The sequence below is a fragment of the Spermophilus citellus genome, assembly GCF_964194105.1.
Source record: "Spermophilus citellus genome assembly, chromosome: 3".
NCBI lineage: Eukaryota > Metazoa > Chordata > Mammalia > Rodentia > Sciuridae > Spermophilus > Spermophilus citellus.
The window spans coordinates 22,851,228-22,866,497 of NC_138184.1; the positions used below are offsets into that span (position 1 = coordinate 22,851,228).

The 15,270-nt window shown below is 36.1% G+C and overlaps 1 protein-coding gene across 1 annotated transcript in view; it reads left to right on the forward strand.

Annotated features, from left to right (window-relative positions):
- ULK4 (unc-51 like kinase 4) overlaps window positions 1-15,270 on the forward strand; it is a 536,768-nt gene that overhangs the window by 292,968 nt on the left and 228,530 nt on the right. The window contains exon 32 of the mRNA XM_081284376.1: window positions 63-168. Within this exon, the coding sequence (XP_081140502.1) occupies window positions 63-168 (106 nt within the window). The remainder of the gene's footprint in view (window positions 1-62; window positions 169-15,270) is intronic.

Below are 15,270 nucleotides of genomic sequence, written 5' to 3' on the forward strand. Positions count from 1 at the left end.
GTCTTTATGATGATGTAATTTTATTTCTATGTGGTTGTAATGGAGACTATAATTTATTACAGGAACATCAGGAGAGCATTCTGGGTAATACCATGCAAAGTGTGATTGCCCTACTCAGCAATCTGGTTGCCTGCAAAGATTCCAATATGAAGCTACTTTATGAACAAGGTAACTGTTTCTTAGAATTAATGTCTAATCCTGTTGAGTTTTGTCCATTGGTAAGTTTCTTCCTCTTGCATAGCAGAGCATCAAGAAGTACTATTTAAAGTTGGTAAGTCAAAATACATGATAAGCATCTAGAAATAGTAATGATGTGGCCAGCAAAAATTCAAAGTGGGGTTCAATAGGGATATCACTCCTGGAATGAAGGTGATAAACCAAGAAATAGTTTTTAGACTTACGTCTGCCAATCAAAAAAGTCTTGAAAAATGAGACTGGATGGGTTAAGAGTATGTTTGTTTTATATCTTATGCAAATCTGTACAATATTTTAAGTCATGAGCATGTTTTGCTTTTTGACCAGTAAAATATTTTATTAAAATATTTCACAATAAAGCTCAGACAAAATCTGTCAATGAATAAAATGATTCAAAATGACTGTTTGGACATTTGCCCATAAGAATTTCGAGTTTTATTTCTATGTAGGCATTATGCTTAAATGTTGATAATTTTTTTCCTTCCCTAAGAGAACTATGCACTTATTTCCAATAGTAAACATTGCCAACAATTGTGGAGTTTTGTTCATAGACATCTTTATTCTTTTACACTGCAGCATCTTATTTTGTTTTATGAATATAGCATAATTCGCTAAATTGGATAATACGCAATCTTTTGCTATTATAGACAGCTGTGCAATGAATAATCTAATATATACATATTCTCAGATAGGAGCAAGATGATATCTAGGGTAAATTCCTGAGATTGGAGTTATTAGATCAAAGGGTATGTGCATTTGTAAGTCGTGGCAATAATTACAGGTTATTCTAAGTAATGTGCCAATTTATGCTTATACCAAGCCGTATTGAATCTAAAAGCAAGTTACATTTTCCTGTTTATTCAGGACACGTGTGTGCTCAGTGATGTTTTGTAGTTTTCTTGGTTTAGACTTTGAGCATTTCTTAAGTTAATCTTTTCTTAGTTATTTTGTCCTTTAATTGTTATTTAAAATTAGGACTTTTTTGCTTATGTCTTTTTTAATTTAAAAAAATGTGCATTTGAAAGTTTTTGATTTCTGTGTATTTTGTACCTAATTTTAGAATTTGTCATAATAGTTTTTAGACGATTCTTCCAGTTTTCCAGTTACATAATCATCATAATTATAAATAATGATAGTTTTTCCCTCAATTTTCATAACTCCATGTTTTCCTCTCATCTAATTGCAAGAAACAATGAGAATGGGATAGAGAATATTATCTTGGTTTTATCTCAGATTTTTTTCCCCCGGATCAAGAATACTCATCCATTTTAAATTTATCTGTTTTCTTTTGTAATCAAGAATAAATAATGACTTCTATCAAATTCTTTTTTGGCCTCTATGAAAACTATCAAATGATTTTTCTTGAATCTGTTCATTGGATGGATTATATTTAATAGATTACCTAATATTTAATTCATCCTAGCTCAGTTATGGCATATTGTTCTCTAATTGTGCTAGTTAAGTTCTTTGCTCATGTTTTGTGCATTCTTAATTGTGACTTGTTGTAGGTTTCTTTGTTTGCTTTTGATGGGGAGAATGCATTCTTTCCCATGTTTGGTCTTAATGATGGCTTATTTAATTTTTATTTTAAAAGCATAAAATTCCCCACCCCTACACTTTCTATGTTTTTAGAACCATTCAAGTATTGAGGACCCCTGACACTCATGCTTCATGAGCTTCAGGGCATATCTACCTATGCTCCAACTCTAACAAGTTATTGAATATATTTTTTTCATCTTGTAGCATGACTTTCATTCATTCATGTTGAGTCATCTGAAATGATATCTGAAAACATTGAAATAATCACTAATATAAATATTTGAACAAATTCATTTCAGTGTATACTCAGTTTTCCACAGTTAAATCACTTCAATATAGCCTCATGAGAATTTCCCACACTAAAACAGTACTTTATTTTGAACACAAATTTTCAGTAGCCACCTAGATTACACCTTATAGATAATCCTTCCTTGCCTGACTTCTTAGTCAACCATGTGATCCTCAACCATGTGACCCCATGCTTTCTTGTGTCAGTAGCCTTACATCTCTATGGTCTTATTTGTAGGTATCTGACTCCTCATACACTGTCTCAGCTAGCTACCAGGGATACTCGGTATCTTAACAGCATTATTCCCACAGTAACCCGATTCTCTGCCAAAGTTATCATGGACAATGTTTAAAGGAATTAATGGGTGGGCTCTTGTTTTTTGGAGTAAACATCAGTGGCTTATAGGAAATAACAATGTTTTCAATAGAACCATATTGCTAGAAGTACACCAGTGGGGGCTAAAGACAGTGACATTGCTTTTCAGAATGCTAAGAGGTTTCAAGGCCTTCCAAAATTGTATGAACAGAATTGGGCTGAGTAATTTCCTCATCCACAGATATAGTTCAATCTTAAGGAAAAGGAGGAATGATTCAGATGGTAGAAGATAGAGCCAGAAAGGAACATTCTCAGGGAGCAGAATTTTGTCCAAAGCAAAACATATGTTCCCCCTTGGCATAAAGAGAACTAAGAAAATGTGTCCACCAACATTTCAGCTTCTAATGCCTCCTCCTCCTCCTTTTTTTTTCTTTTTAAGCGAGTGGGTCTGTAGTATTTTGTTCTTTCTGTGTCTCATCATTACAGTTTGGGAATGTAGAGGAGCAGATAATTTGTGTTCAAAGTTCACAGGGCTTCAGGATTGAAAGAAGCTATTCAAGAAGCTACATTGGGAGAAATATACCCAATGAACCTCATGTATGTCTAGACTTACTTAAATGACAAGATCCTTATCACAAATCCTTAAACTGATCTTTTGTCATATGAGATTTTAGATAATTTTATGTCTATGTAGCTGTACTTTCAGTGTGCAAAGGACAGAATTTTTAGGGGCTAGAGAGTACGCTCTAGTTTCTAATCTCTAAAGATGGCCCCTGGGTTATTACAGTCAGTAAACCATACTTGCTTATATCCATATGCTTTGTGGGTTTTTTAAATTATAAAGCCAATCTCTTGGTCATAAGTCTATTTTCTATTTCTTCTTGAGTCATGTTTAATAGTTTGTCTTTCTAAAAATTCATCTACCTTAACTGATTTATTGGCATGCACTTGTAATTTTATTTCTAAGATCAGTGAGAGAATTTTTTATTCCACTTATTGTGCTGTTCAACTTTAGAATTTACATTTGATTCTCTTTCATAATTTCTCTTTGTTGTTATTTTTTATTTAGTGAGAGACATTTTTATTGTTTCCCTTAAGTGTTTAGATATGGTTTTCTATAATTCTTTATATATTGCTGTTTTAAAATCTTTGTCCAGTAAGTCCAGCATGTGCGTCTTCCATAAAAAGTGTTTATGCACATTTTTCCTGTGTGGGGGTCATATTTTTTTAGTTTTTGTTTTTGGGAATGTTTTATGATTTTTTTTTTTTTTGTCGAAAAGTAGATATCTCAGATGACATAATGTGTCAACTCTGGAAAGTAGATCCTGCCATAAGGCTATTTTGTTATTGCCTTTTTAATTGTTTGTTTGCATAAGGACATTTTGGCATTAATTTGGTAAAGTCTATATGCCCTGTAGTATCTGGCCACAGAAGTTTCTGTTCATTTAGCTCAGTGGTCGGCTAATGACTGGACAGACATTTTCTTAAATCATCATGTCTCCCAGTCTTTGCCAAAAGACTGTATGTGTTGGAGACGTGCCTTCAATATTAATGCAATTTACATGTCTGTGCAGGGCATCAGCGGGAGGAGAGAGACTGGCCTCTGCTTTCCCAGTCATGTGCATAGGGCTATGCATGCACACAGCCTTGTAGATTCCCTCAAGAATATATCTAAGTGTTTGAAAGTCTGATATATAGGTATTTCTTCCACAGATCTTCCTTTTAAGTTTCTAGATGATTTTTTATTTTGCCTCAATTGATATTTGAGCCTCAGGCAACTGATATTAAAAAATTGCCAATGATTTTTGTAACAAATGCCATGGATGTGGGCTTTTTCTCTCAGATGGGCTCCCCGCTCCAGCCCTGACATGGGAGGTGTGATATAAATCAAACTTTGGTAATGCTCTGGAATGGGAGTTTTTGAGGAATTCCAAACTCCTTATTAGTGCCAGCTGCTGATGCTTTGAACAGTATAGTTCTTCTAATGTTAGTTTCCTGTAGATCATTGATGTCCACTCCAATTTAAAAAAAAAAAAAAAAGACCACCATGAACCCCTTCAAAACAATCTCCACTCTGCCTCTGGCACAGAAGCAGGATATGCAGAATAATGCTGTTTAGACTCTGAGTAGCTCTGCTGGCTAGCTAAGACAGCGTATGAGGAGTCAGATGGCTGAAAGTGAGCTTACAGAGGTGTGAAGCTGCTGACCCATGAAAGCTTAGGATCACATGGCTGAGGTGGGACAGAGGATTAATCTCTGAGGGCAGGAGCTTAGAGAATTAAGAAGTCAGGAAGGATTGTCTGTAAGGTGATCAAGGTGGTTCCTGAAATTTGTATTGAATGGATTTTTCAAGTCAGAGCACCCAGGGGACAGAGGTGAGTTTACCCTACAGCTGTGAAGCTTAGGGCTCAGGGGCTCAGGGACAACTTTACATTCACAAATTTTGTTTTCTTCTTGTAGTCCCTCCCCTTCCCCTAAGCATAACACCCTTCAGTCTCAAAACCTGGAGTATAAAGTGGAAATCAGAAAAATAATTATGGTAGAAGTAGCATTGGAGAGAGTAACAGTGACCTTCAGGGAACTAGGTGAAGTGATGTGTAGTGGTCTGGGATGATGGCAGTTGTGGGTGAAGTAGGTGATGCAGATTGCTGATCTGAGATTCAGTAAACTACAGCCTACCATTGTCTGCTTACTTTTACAAATAAAGTTTTATTGGAACATAGATAAGTCTCTTCATGTTGGTATTGACTGTGGCTGGTTTTGTGCAGTAATGGCAGTATTGAGTAGTTAAAATCTATGTGGTCCACAAATGCTAAAATATTTTACCAAATGGCCTTTTAAGAAAGTTTGCTGACCCTTGGTCCAATAGCACCGGTGTGGAAGAAAGGAATACCATGAAAGCTCTGTGGTAAAAGCTGTGAGGCAGAGGGATTCTCTCACTTGAAGGCCTGCAGAGGAGACAAGGTTCTCTGCAAGGCAGGTTTCACATAAAGTCAGAAGGTAAAGGGATGTGAAGAGAAGTGGACAATCTGAGGGATTTTTCTGATAACTGACTATGAACTCCAAACGGAATATGTAAATCCTCTTGCTGCTTAGACTGCAGGAGAGAAAGAAAGAGGATGACCTGGGAATCCTCTCGCCTCAGCACAAGTAGAGACAACGGTCCTGATGAGCACAGGTGATCTTGAGCCTGAGAAGGGCGGTGGGGCTGTGAGTGTGGTGGAGCAAGGAAGAGTAGGGGCTTCTGGGATTCCAGAGAGGCCAGGAACTCCATCCTGCCTCTTGCTGGCAGACTCCAGGAGGGAGGGGATGGGAAGATTTGTGTCCTTAAAAACTACCTGATCCTAGTCCTCAGAATGCCCAGATCTGACTTGGCTTCATGTTATCCTGCTCTCAGAACCCCCTAGCTGCTAAATGCAAGGGTTTATTTTTCCAAAGTTGGTGAAAGATCCTATGAATATTTGTAAACCTTGAGTATGTGAAGAATCAGTGGAGTATGGTCACGTGAAGAGTCTTGGACAATTTGCTGCCCTATATATTTGATGAAGTTTTTTTGTGAATCTTTGTTTCTGTCAAATTCTGGCTTCCTCATTGGTTTATATATTCATTACATTTTGTACAGGATTAAATTTTTATTTCCGAACCTGCAGGACTAATTCTAATTCTGATATTCTAAAAATCACCACAGTATAAGTGAACTGTAATATAAAGGAGAAATGATTATTTTCTGGACTTAAGTGTCTCATTAAAACATCGTATCAGTCAGTGTCCAACTGCACCAACACACCAACAGCAAGGGACAAGTAGCCATAAGGATGAGTTCTAAGGCACATGTTTCCCCACCTCATATTGAGGTGTTTCTGAAATCAGTACCTCAACCACTGCAGCCCACATGGTGGTCCTGACATAGCTACTGCTGCTGCCACATGCACATTGTACCTTGCAGAATGGGGTGAGCACCCTGGATGGAAACCTGGAGACCTCAGAGTACTCTGGACACGCTCTAGTACTCTGGAGAAACAAAAGATGTCGGAAGATATGAACATCGACGGTTCTGAGTTGAAAATGAAAAGCATCAGGTACTAAATGGGAAGTGTTCTCTAGAACATCTTAGCCAACTAATTTTACTCATGTTTTCCTCTTTATGTGAATATAGAGACAACATATGAACAAAACTTCTATCAAAGTCTCAAAGAAAATCTGCATTAAGCATGAATTGAAGTACCAAGTAACAAAACAGGTGACATAAACATACAATAAAATACATTCTTGGCCATGTGTGGTGGTGCACATCTGTAAACTCAGTACTTGGGAGGCTAAAGCAGGAGGATCACAAGTTCACCCAAAGTGAGGTACTAAGCAACTTGGTGAGACCCTGTCTCTAAATAAAATACAAAAGAGGGCTGGGGATGTGGCTCAGTGGCTGAGTGCCCCTGCATTCAATCCCTGGTACCCCCCACCAAAAAATATATATATAAAATAATGGTGTTCTTAAGTTTTAAATTCTTTTTAGACATACATGATAGTAGAGTATATTTTGGGATATTATACCCTCATGGAGTATAACTTCTGAAATCCTAATTAGGATCCCATTCTTATGGTTGTATATGATATGACATTTCACTAGTTATGTATTCATATATGAACATAGGAAAGTTATTGATCATGATATTTAGAATTAGTTAAGCATGGCAGATAACATAGGAGGGCCTCAATACCATGCCTGCTGCCTGCTAGGTCTGACGCAGTGTGCACTAATACTGATGAGTAGGTGCACTGACATTATCACCAGCATGCAACTATAGTATGTTACTCAGTTTAAACTTTTTCCTTAAACATTTTCATTTTTAAGTGAAACATTTGGGGAAAGAATTATAAAACCAAATAGAACCTTTTGTTTGTATTTGAAAAATATCAGAGTTATTAACATTTTAAAACTGGCTGCTGGCTCATCCCTGTGCAATGACCTTTCAATAATGGATATTAATTCCAGCTTCAGTTTTATCAGCAAAGCTGTCAGGACAATGGATTTACATGACACAATGCAGCACCAAAAAAAGTTCAACACCTCCACAGAAACATTTAAAGCAGTTATGTTTGTCTTCAGTGGTTTACGAAGTGTCAGAAATTAAAATAATCATTTCATCAAAGTTTTATTATTAAACTATCTAAATCGGTGTTTACTCAAATGACGAGATAATCACCAAGAGTTGGGTAAGTTTTAAGAAAAAGAAAGCACACTTAATAGCTCTTAGATTTCTTTCAAGACTGTCTTTCAAAATGAGGTGTACATCAAGGACTGACAAACTTTTCCTGCAAAGGACCAAATGCTAAATACTTTAGGTTTGGAGGCCATAAGATCTTTGTTGCTATGAGTCAGCACTGCCAACATAGCCTGAAAAGAAGCTGTAAATATCTATAATAAAGACATGGGTAAAACTGTTTCTATAAGTTCTGTTTACAAAATTAGTGGTAAGCCCATCTGATAGCTAACTCAAACTCTCTTAAGTGGACCCTGAAATCCCTATAAGTCAACATACTTGTAAAATGTAGTTATTAAACTGTGATTCAACTCAAGAAATAATAGACATTATAATATAAAATAATAATGATGAGCATGCTGCCCTCATAGTAGTATGAAGATATATGAAGAAGAAAGGTTAATTAATTAGTCTTTAATTAATAAAAAGTCTTATCAGTGAATTAGTTTTTGCCAGATAATCTAATTGTGACTTAAAAGAACGGTGCTCTCATTTACCCTCTTTTCTGAGGGTTGGCCCTCAGCTGGGTTCTACTGGTGTCAACTAGACTCACACACATGGCTGGAGCTTTGACTGGGGTTGAGGCCCTCCCTCTCCACAGGCCTCTCATTCTCAAAGAGACTCAGGCTGTTTGACATGGTGGAAGCATTCATAGATGGTCTGAGGGAAGCTGCAAAGCTTCTTGCTTTGTAGCCTTGGCAATCTCATGTTGCTTCCATAGCATCTAATAGGTTGAAGGAAATCACTAAACCAGCTGGGTCAAGGGTAGGGAAAGAGATTCAACCTGTAGATTAGAATTGCAAAGAATATGTGACCCTATTTAATCTGTCCTCTTTAATCTATCAAGGTCGCCTAGATTTGGAATCAGAACTTTACATCACTTTCTATAATTCATGCATCAAGTTCAGTCTAATTATCCAACTGGGAAGAGTCACATGAAACCACACACAATCAGTGATTTAGAAATTTGAATAGAGTCAATGATGGATGTCATTGACAAAGGATATGCAACATAGGCATAATTGGTGCTCTTACAGAAGAGGACAGAGGAAATTGAACAGATGAAAGAAATATTTACAAATAGAATAGAGATGAGGTATATAAGCCAGTGGAAGAGTGCTTTCCTAACATCCTTAAGGCCCTGGTTCAATCCCCAGCACCAGAAAAAAAAAAAAGTGACAAAAATAGAAGAAATTGCTCCAGAAATAAATTTACAAATAAAAAATAACATTTATCCTAGGAAAATGTGGTGAAAAATGACTTTTTTCTGGTGATAGTATCAACGATCAAAAACATATAAAATATTATTTGATGCCCATACTGAAAATATCATGGGCAAGACACAGGGAGGGAAGGGAGATGGGCCCTAGGCTGGGAACTGCACAGAGAGGGCTGCCATACAAGAATCGGGACCTTCAGAGGAGAGGCCCAGCTTTACTCTCATGCACCCTTCAATCTCCTGCCAATGGCTGCCTTTGGCTGAACCTTGTGGGAAAACAGGTCAAGAGAGTTCAATGATGCCACCCATACAGATCAGATGCTGGGTGGAGAGTAGGCCAGGAAGGTAACCTGAAAACATTCAGTATGTGAATCGCCATCATTTTTCTTACTATTTAGTTGAAAAGTTGAAGTTGTCTTGGACTCTTATTTATAGGAAAAGGCAATGCTACAAATTAATAGTCATAGGGCTCCTTGCTATCTTACTCTTCTAGTAATGCATTAGAATATTAGTCTTACTGAGGTGCTACATGAGATGTGGGAAACCTGATGTCTCGCACTTATTTCACTTGCTGAGTTGATGAGAGACTCCCCTGTTAGGTTTATGGATAGAGAGAATAGAAAAAAATGGGGAACCAAAGCATCTGCTTGAACCTTGTATCTTCCAGAAATTCTCGCAGTCTTGCCTTTCTCCTAGTTTGGCTCTGGTGTTTATTTCATCCTTGGCCTGTTGTCTTAGGTACCTTTATATCTCTTGCCTACTTAAGGCTAAAGTGCGGGGTTGTTCGTCCCAGTTTCCTATATAGCTCTAATCCTGAGTACTGTGGGGTTCAGGAAGTACCGGATAATGACAAGGGCCAATTTTGTGAGTATGGTTTTGATTGTTTTACTCCACTCTCTGCCTCCTATACCCCCGCCCCACTGCAATTGCTGGATTGCAGTTGACTTGTTTCTGAGGTCCCTACTGGGCATATGTTTGAAAGTCCACTCAAAGGAATAAGGATTGAAACAAAGAAGAGTGAGAAAGGGGAGACTACATTTGCGTAAATAATATTGCTTAGTCCTGCACTTTGGCTAATTTACAGTCACTGTTTTAATTTTTAATATAGTTTTAGTATATACTATAAAATTTACCCATTTAAAGTATACAATTCTGTGGGTTTTAGTGTATTCAGAGTTGTATAACCACTACAAAATTTTAGAACATTTTTATCACCTCAAAAAGAAACCCATAATCATTAGCAATAACTCTCCATGTCCCCGTAATTTCTTCTTCCCAGGCAGCTAAGAATTATCTTTATAGATTTGCATATTGTAGTCATGTCATACAAAAAGTCATCTAGTATGTACCCTTTTATCTGATTGGCTTGTTTCATTTTTGTATAATGTGATTTCATTACATAAGTTATTTATTATAGTATGCATAACTTAAAATTTACCATTTTAATCATTTTTAATTGTAACAGTTCAATGGCATTAAGTGTATTCACATTATGCATAATGGCACCACCATGCATATCCAGAAGTTTCTTCATTCTCTCAAACTGAAGAAAGGAGCCTATCTATCCCATACAGCTACATCCTCTGCACAGTTCCTCCTGTGTCATAGTTGCTTAGTGAATACTCAGTGACTATGTAAAATAAATCGAATGTTCAGTGTTCCCTTTCTAGATAAATACACTGTTCACAATCTCAGTCACAAAATGCCCTGTATATGTGTTGTTTTTTTTTTTTTTTGGCCTTTAACTTCATCCATATGATGTGCTTCACATATTTCTTCCTTCTGTGCATATTTATTTAGAATCTGTTCTGTGTAAGACATTATACATTAGATTCTTTTAAGGCTATTGAAATGAATAATATTTGAAATGTTGCTTGATTTTTTGAAATAGGTTCTCAGTTTCTCCTGTGATGAGGGCATACTCTTGGGACCCAGCTGGCTAATAAGCTCCTAAGTGCAGATGTTATCTCACTGGAACATGATGAAAATCACTGGCAAAGACAGACCACAATCTTAAATTTAGAAGACAAACTTTGGAAAGTTGAAAATTTTCATGCAGTGATCTTATTTTTTTCCTCAACTTTTCTGACCTCAGTTTTGAAATGTGGTGAACAATGTATTCGTAATAGGTCTTTCCATTTTTCTGCCTTTACCATTTCACTGGGATAGAATGGACTACATAGATATACCTCTTCTCTAGAGCCTCTGCACTAGTATTCACTTAGGTTTCTTAATGTCTAAAATGCTCTTGAAATATCAAAGCCATTTTATCAGTTATCAGAAAGCATTTCATTATAAAAGAAAATATTTAACAAGCTTTTTTACTAGATCAGATTAAATACTTAATGAAAAAGAGTAAGGAGGGATATTAAAAAAGTGGGAATCTATAACAGCATCAAGGACTAGCACACAATTAGTTCTGCCTCCTATAGATATCACAAAGAGTTCCTAAAAGAGATTTTTGAAGCTGTCTTCCAAAAAAGAGGCTATAAGTCCATTATTTAAGGAAGAATTCAGATATTAGTATGTGAATAAAAGAAGGTAATATGGTAATGATAATTATTTGGGCTTTAATCTGGACTCTACAACTTATCTGCTGAGACTCTTTGGGTCTTAATATCTCTAGGGATAATGGTGCTTATTCCATATGTTTATTTTGAAAATTAAATGATAATATATGCAAAATTTCAAGGATAATTAATATAATTAGCATAAGTATTTAAAAGTACATACTAAAAATAGCTGATTCATCTCCACATGGAATCATGTAAGTAGATAATGAAAAAAAGAGAAGGAAAGCCCCAAATAAGTGATTAGATTCTAAAACAGTATCTCCTATTTTAAATGATTTAAACTTTACCTACACAAATAGATTCTAGTAGAGAGTACATAAAAATCCACAAATATGATCTTAGAGCCACTGTTTTTAAAAAGTTACAAAGAAATATAGGTGCCTATGAATATGGGTAGAAAATATCTCATTTTAAAAGTAAAAGGTTTCAGTGCTATAGATAAATGTCTGCCTAGATTAAATGATAATACTGTTAGCATATAATTGAATAAAGAAAAGTCTAATTCAGGAAGGTTTGAGGCCATATTTAATAGACACTGATGGAGATGAGATCTGGAAAATGGAGATCATGGATTCCTAGATCATACAATAAGAAATATAATGTACATTTGGACAGAGAATCCTCAGGTTGAATAATCCTAGATAGTAGAAAAATGAACTATAATTATAGTGAATTAGCATAAAATAAATTATCAGTTACATGTCTGTAGTATGGCTTTCTTTCATGTAACACATGTCCCCTGAATTTCATGACTCTGTAATTCTCTATGGTCTTGGAATCCTCTGCATTTAGCAGGCAGAAGGGTAAAGTAAAAGAGAAGGCATACCTACCTGCTTCTTTAGAATCCCAGCTCATGGAAGAAATATTTATAAATTATATATATGATGAGAGATTATAATGTAGAATATATAAAAACTTCTAAACTCAACAAATGGAAATCAAACAAGTTCAAAATGTATAAAGGACTTGAATATATATTCTTCTCAAGAAGATACACAGATGGCTAATAAGCAGATGAATAAAAGCACAGCTTTATTAGTCATTGGAGCAGTGCAAAAGAAATTCACATTAATTCAACCCCCAGCATCAACGACAAAGAACAAACCACCCAACAGTCACAATGAGACTATTTCACATGTATGATGATATGATTATTATTAAAAAATTAAAAGAAGGGTTGATGAAGTAATGGAGATATTGGAACTCTCAAGCATCGCTAGTGGGAATGCAAAATAGTACAGCCACTGTATAAAACAATAAGGTGGCACCTCATAAACCTGGAACTACTATATGATCCAGCAATTTGATTCCTGTAATATGCCCCAAAAGAATTGAAAACTGGAACTTAAACACATATACAAATGTTTGTTGTAATATTATATAACCAAAAGGTGGAAACTACTTTTGACTTCTGATGAGAAGATAAACAAAATATGGTATATGTATTCAATGAAATGTTAGCCATAAAATGGCATAAAATTCAGAGACATGAAGAATGTGGAAGAAGCTTCAAATCATTGTTAAGTGAAAGTAGCCAAACACAAATGGACAAATTTTATTTGATTCCATTTTTGTCAGAAAGCAAATTCATAGAGTAGAATGGGGTTTATAGTGTCAGGGGAAGGAAGACTGGGAGTTAACTGCTTGATGAGTGCAGAGCTTCTCTGTAATGAAAAAGTTCTAGAAATAGGGATGGTGTTATACAGCATTGTGATCATACTTACTGTCACTGAATTGTGCATTTAAAAATTGTTAAAATGGTAAGGTTTTATGTCCTATATATTTTACCACAATCAAGAAAAGGAAAGCAGTGGGGAAATGATTCACATCCCTTTTGTTCACATTCTGCTGATCAGAAATTCCGTCTCATGGCCACGTTAAGAAGCAGAGAGTACATGATTAAGCAACAGATTCCCAGCAGTATTTCCACATTTTGGAAAGAAGCATAATCCTTTATGGACAGCAAACTATTTCGACCACAAAGACCACATTTAAATACCCCCCTTAGTATATATGTAGCTTGAAAGACATTAAATCAAATTTAGAAGCAATTCCTTGAAACTGTAGAGTCAGAAGATCTTGAATATTTCCTATAGAACTTGAGTCAAAGAAATGTTAAATTCCCATTTTAGCAACTTAAAGTGAATAAAATGTTAAAAATGAATAAAACATTTAGTATGTTATGTTGATAATGTCTTAACTTGAGGGTTTTTGTTAATTTATCTTGATTATCATGGCCCTGCTTCTTCCACATTTTTATCTGTGTTCCATATATTTCTGCTCTAAGTAGCTCCAAAGAATAGAACCTTGAGTTCTAGTGAAAGTTTTGGGTCAGCCACTTTGTGTTCAGCCTAAGAAAGACATTTTCAACAGGTGGAAGTCTCAAATGAGCAGGGGTCAACAGGGACATTGTGAGTGCCCTGTTCTGAAAGTACCCCATGAGTCTGGATACTCATATTCTTTGTTTCTTTAAATGACCTACCACATGTTTCAAGAGGGAAGTACTGGGTGTGCTACCAACTGTGGGACATCAGTTGTCTCATCCCTAAGAGGAAGAATGTCAAGTATACTTGTGGGTAAAATATCTTAAGCATTGCTAATGAAACTGGAAGCTACTTATCCTTGGGCATTCATGATAAGCAAGTGGGAGCCATTTCTCCTGAGGAGTGGTGGAAGAGGCTAGGATGACTGGCTTGTAGGTTGGATGAATAACCACATCCCTGAGAGATGTCTTCAGGGATGTGTCTCCCTTTCCTGTTGGCAGGGAGGACGTTAATGCTACGAATAGCTTGAGGAGGCAAGACCTGGGATTCTAGTGAAAGTTCCAGAGCAGCCCACTTTGTGTTCAGCATAAGAAAGACCTTTTCAACAGGTAGAGACTCAACTATGTAGAGGTCATTTTCTGGATATAGTCAGTGCTCTGCACTGTGAGTGCCCAGGAATCTGGAAGGAAAGTATAACAAAGGCAATTCCAGTGGGGTAGGGGGTTGTCCAGTGGCCCCTAGAGCGCTCATCGTGCTAAGATTCTGTGATTCTTATCCTTGCCAGTGTTTATGAACATTCCTGCAATCTCCAAGACGAATTGCAGGGGAGAAGTTAATGTAATGAAAGAAAGCTATTAAGATGTAGATTGTTTTCTCTGTGAGTGCTTTCACAAAGTGCTGAAACATACATTCACTTTTATTCCCTTATGTTTGGGCTGCTGACACTTAGGAACTAGAGATGGAAATGTGGAATCAAGCAGGTTATACTTGTGCAAAGGAAGAAGCTAACATCTGGCTCTTGGCTTTTTCCTTTAAATTATAGAATTAGTGCTGCGGAATTTCTCTAACGCCTTCTCTTTTATATCCTTAGTTTTAGAGGAAAAAAACTCTAATGTCAGGCAGTAATTATTGCTGCACATTGCTGCCATATTCAGCAAACAGTAGAACATTTAATGTGAAGACAGTTATTAATGGGATTAAAACAGTAATAAAACTTTATAGAGGCATTTAATAACTCATTTACAGATCATGAAACAAAGCTAATAGTCCACCTTCATGGGTGAAGTGCTCTATTTGTCTTGTGGTCCACTGCTTTGACTTTTAGTCAAATGTCAAGAGATCACTTAGATTTCTTATGTCTCTGTATGCATTTTATTGTTAAAGCCTATATAATTTTGAACTCTTAAAAAATGAGTCCCCAAAGAGCAATGATCTAGCATTAACATTTTTAATAAAAAGTAAGATATCAGTGCTTTCCACTTATATGCATATGTAATACACACACGTATATATATATACACACACACACACACACACGTATATGTGTATTAGTGAACTGCAGATAATAAGATCTTTATACAAGCACCAAATTTTGAATTTGTTCCAATCTTCTTCT